The following is a 5165-nucleotide window of genomic DNA, read 5'->3' as shown; positions in this document are numbered from 1 at the left end:
TGCCACGCCGCCCCGGTGCCCTGGGACCCCGGCCCTAGCCCCACCACGGACTCCCCTGGGACTCGGGTGGCGCAAGCACACCTTGGCCCTATGGCCCCGCTTGAGCGGTCCCAGGCTGTCCCACCGCGCGAGGGCCCGGCAGGTCATCGCGCTGCGGTTCCCGGTCCTCCCGGCTTTTGCCCGGGTGCGGAGGCCACCGTGGAGGATGAGGGTGGGAGAGCGCCCCTTCAGGAGGAGCCGGGGTGGCATAGGCAAAATCTCTGCGTACCGGGGCAGGTTGGTAGACCCCCTGTGCAGGCGTGGCCTGGCTGGGCTGCAGCATGGGGATGGCCCTCTCTCCCTGGCTCAGGAAAGCCCCCTGTGTGAGAGCCCCAGGCGTGCAGGGCACGCTGGGTGCCGGAAGCCCCGTTCCCCACGCGCCGGTGTGGGCGAAGGCGACCCACGACGGAGCAGGGTGACACCCGCTGTGACCATGTTGCACCGGCCGCCTGTGTGCGCGGGCGCCCTGCCAGCCTATCCCAGGTGCCTGACCCTTCGACTCTGAAACCAGATCTGAATCCTGGACTCCGGGAGGCCCATCTCCCTGGCCAGCACTTCCCTGGCGGCGATGCCTGGAAAGCGATCCTTCTCAAAGGCTCGGAGGAGCAGGGCGGTCTGGGATCCGGTGATGGCGGTCCGCTTTTGCCTGCCTTCTTGCGGGCCGCGTCTCCTGGGCGAGGGCCGAGATTCCCGCCGGTGCTGCCTCAGCTGGCGTGACCTCTCATTCTGATACCAAATCTGGACCCTGGGCTGCGGAATGCCGATGGCCTGGGCCAGCCTTTCTCTGGTGGCAATGCCCAGGTATGGGTTCCGCTCAAAGCAGACTCGCAGGGCCTCACTTTTGCTCGGGGTCCAAACGAGTCTCCTTCGCCGTCCCCAACCCTGGGCTTCCGCAGCAAGGGTGCCATCCGAAGTTGTCAGGAGGACCATCGCGGGGAGCCCTGGCTGGAATTTCATGGCCAGACACGGGCAGAGAGACGACGGCGGGCTCCTGTGCACCTCAGCCGGCCTGTGTATTGTGGCAGGTGCAGCCAGGAGGCCTGCCCGGACCGCCAGCCAGCGGCTCTTATAAAGGCCCACAGGCAGGCAGGCTCCACCACTTTATGAATGGCTGTGAGCCCTGGGACAGCACACCCCAACTTGGAAGGGTCCCAGGGCGTCGAGGCCTGTGGCCGGGGGTTTGTGGGGTGCAGGGAGGGCGTGGTGATGGTGGTGGTGGGGACGGAGAGATGAAGAGGAAGGAGGCGAGGGGGAAGGGGTGAGGGGGGCGCTTATCGGGGGCTGGCACTCTGGACCTCTCCAGGAATCCCGCGGGAACTGGAAGCCGCTCACTGGGCTCCCAGGCATCTTCAGCAGAGATAAACTGGCCTGGGAGGGTGGAGGGGAGTGTGGAACTGAATCTCCGTGGGAGTCTTGAGGGTTCCAGGCCCTCTCTCCATGAAGGAGGCAGTGCCTGTTGGTGTCAGCGTTGCCGGGACAGTCTCACACACGCAGAGGTGTGGCTCTCCTTCACTTCCACGTAGGAGACCACAGCGAGACCCCAGACAGAAGATGCCTCCCCGGCGTGATGGCCTGACGATGGATTCCCGTGTCCGGCAACATGGGGAGTCTGCAGTGTGGACGGTTTGGAAACTAGCAAGGAGAGCGGAGGCACCATGACGGTCTTCCACCCTTCCCTGCAGGTTTCCGGGTGCCCGCAGAGCTCCGGGAGCAAAGAGTCAGCATGACACATCTCTGAACTCATCAAAAAAGTGATGTAACTCTTGTCTAGGCTCTGCCCACAGGGGCTTTGTGACATATCTCTGCACTGATCACCCTGGTGATGGGAGTTTTGTCTAGGCTCTGCCTATGGGGGCACTGTGACATATCTCTACACTGATCACCCAGGTGATGTAACTCTTGTGTTGTATCTGCCTATGGGGGCATTGTGACATAATTCTGCACTGATCACACAGGTGATGGGACCCTTTTCTAGGCTCTGTGTATAGGGACTTTGTGACATATCTCTGCACTGATCACCCACGTGATGTAACGTTGACTAGGCTCTGCCTACGGGGCATAGTGACATATGACTGCATTGATCACCCTGGTGATGTAACTCTTGCCCAGGATCTGCCTATAGGGGGTCTTGTGACATATCTCTGCACTGATCACGTAGGTGATGTGAATCTTGCTTACGCTCTGCCTGCAGGGGCGTTGTGAAATATCTCTGCACTGATCACCCAGGTCATGGGACTCTTCTCTAGGCTCTGCCTGCTGGGAGCATTGTCACATATTTCTGCACTAATCACCCAGGTGACGGACTCTAGTCTTGTATTTGCCTATGGGGCATTGTGAAATATCTCTGCACTGATCACCCAGGTGATGTAACTCTTGTCTAGGCTCCACCTACAGGGGGTATTGTGAGGTAACTCTGCACTGATCACCCAGATGATGTAACATTTATCTAGGCTCTGCCTACATGGGCGTTTTGACATACCTCTGCCCAGATCACCTATGTTATGTAACTCTTGTCTACTCTCTGCCTACGGGGGGCATTGTGAAATATCTCTGCACTGATCACCCAGGTGATGGGATTCTTCTCTATACTCTGCCTAGAGGGGGATTTGTGACATACCTCTGTACTGATAACCCAGGTGATGGAAGTCTTCTCCAGGCTCTGTCTATGGAGGAATTGTGTCAAATATCTGCGCTGATCACCCAGGTGATGTAACTCTTTTCTAGGCTCTGTCTACAGGGATTTTTGTGACATATCCCTGCACTAATTACAGGGGCATTGTGACATATCTATGCAGTGATCACGCAGGTGGTGTAACTCTTGTCTATATCTGCCTACTGGCGGCATTGTGACTTATTACTGCACTGATCCCCCAGGTGATGGACTCTTGTCTTGGATCTGCCTACGGGGGCATAGTGACATATCTCTGCACTGATCACTCATGGGATGTAACGCTTGTCTAAGCTGCGCCTAAATGGGAATTGTGACAGATATTTCCAGTGATCACCCAGGTGACGTAACAATTTTCTGGGAGTTGTCTACAGGGGGCTTTGTGACATAACTTTACACTGATAACCCAGGAGATGTAACTCTTGTCTAGGCTCTGCCTACAGAGGCTTTGTGACATATTACTGCACTGATCACCCAGGAGATGGAACTCTTGTCTAGGCTCTGCTTACATGGGGTATTGTGACATATCGCTGAACTGATCTCCTAAGTGATGTAACACTTGTGTAGGCTCTGCCTACAGGGACATTTTGACATATCTCTGCACTGTTAACCGAGGTGATATAACACTTGTCTAGGCTGTGCCCATAGAGGGATTGAGATATATATCTGCACTGTTCCCGAGGTGATCCAACACTTGCCTGGTCTCTGCCTACTGGGGACATTGTGACATATCTCTGCACTGATCTCCGAGGTGCTGTAACTTTTGTCTAGGCTCTGGCTATACGGAAATGTGACATATCACTGCACTTATGACCCAGGGGATATAAATCTTGTCTAGGCTCTGCCTACAGGGGTCTTGTGACATATCTCTGCACTGATCACCAAGGTGATGTAACTTTCCTCTAAGATCTGCCTACAGGGTGCTTTGTGACATATCCCTGCAAGGTTCACCCAGGTGATGTACCACTTGTCAAGGCTCTGCCTACAGGGACATTGCGATATATCTCTGCCCTGATCACCTAGGTCATGTAACTCTTTTCTAGGCTCTGTCTACAGTGGCATTGTGAAATATCTCTGCACTGATCATCCAAGTGATGTAACACTTGTCCAGGATCTGCCAAAAGGGACTTTGTGACATAACTCTGCACTGATCATCCAGGTGATGGGACTTTTGTCTAGGCTCTGCCTAGGGGGGCATTGTGACATATTTCTGCACTGATCACCCAGGTGACGGACTCTTGTATTCGATCTGCATATGGGGGAATCGTGACATATCCCTGCACTGATCACCCAGGTGATGTAACTGTTGTATAAGCTCTGCCGACAGGGGAATTGTGAGAGATCTCTCCACTGATCACCCAAGTGATGTAACTATTGTCTAGGCTTTGCCTACATGGGGCTTTGTGACATACATTTGCACTGATCACCCAGGTGACGTAACTCATCTAAGTTCTGCCTACAGGAGCTTTCTGACATATCTCTGCACTGATCACTTAGGTGATGTAACGCTTTTATAAGCACTGCCTACAGGGAGTTTTGACAAATCTCTGCACTGATCACCTAGGTGATGTAACACTTTTATAAGCACTGCCTACAGGGAGTTTTGACAAATCTCTGCACTGATCACCTAGGTGATGTAACTATTGTCTACCCTTTGCCCAAAGTGGGCATTGTGAAATATCTCTGCACTGATCACACAGGTGATTCAACTCTTGTCTAGGATCTGCCTACAGGAGGTATTGTGAAATATCTCTGCACTAATCAACTAGGTGATGTAACTCTTGTCTAGGCTCTGCCTACACGGTCATTTTCACATATCCCTGAACTGATGACAATGGTGATGTAACTCTTGCCTTGGCTTTCCCTCCAGGGGACATTGTGACATATATCTGCACTGATCACCCAGGTGATGCAACACTTCTCTATGCTCTGTAGACAGGGGACGTTGTGACATATCTCGGCACTGATCACCCAGGTGATGCAACTCTTCTCTATGCTCTGCCTACTGGGGGCATTGTGATATATCTCTGCACTGATCACCCAGGTGATGTGACTCTTTTCTACTCTCTGCCTACAGACGACGTTGTGACATCACTCTGCACGGATCACCCGGGTTATGTAACTCTTGTCTAGGCTCTACCTATGGGGGCATTGTGACTTATCTCTGCACTGATCACCCAGGAGATATGACTCTTGTCTAAGCTCTGCCTAGACGGACATTGGGAAATGTCTCTGCACTGATTGCTGAGGTGATGTAAAACTTGTCTAGGCTTTGTCTAGAGTGGGATTTATGACATAACTCTGCACTGATCACCCAGGTAATGTAACTCTTTTCTAGGCTCAGCTAACACGAGGTATTGTGAGATACCTCTGCACTGATCACCCAGGTGATGTAACTCTTGTCTAGGCTCTGCCTATAGGGGAATTTTAACATATCACTGCACTGATAACCGAGACG

At 53.3% G+C, this 5165-nt stretch overlaps 1 protein-coding gene across 1 annotated transcript; it reads right to left on the bottom strand.

The window, feature by feature from the left end:
* Positions 1 to 513: 513 nt before the first annotated feature.
* LOC134808205 (double homeobox protein 4C-like) lies at positions 514 to 996 on the bottom strand. The gene has a single exon (XM_063792631.1). The coding sequence runs from the start codon at positions 994 to 996 to the stop codon at positions 514 to 516; it is 483 nt and encodes a 160-aa protein (XP_063648701.1).
* Between the last annotated feature and the right edge of the window lie 4169 nt (positions 997 to 5165).

This window comes from Pan troglodytes, chromosome 14 (genome assembly GCF_028858775.2).
Source record: "Pan troglodytes isolate AG18354 chromosome 14, NHGRI_mPanTro3-v2.0_pri, whole genome shotgun sequence".
In the NCBI taxonomy this organism is placed as follows: domain Eukaryota; kingdom Metazoa; phylum Chordata; class Mammalia; order Primates; family Hominidae; genus Pan; species Pan troglodytes.
Note: the sequence above shows the minus strand (reverse complement) of the source record. Positions and strands in the feature narration are given on the sequence as shown.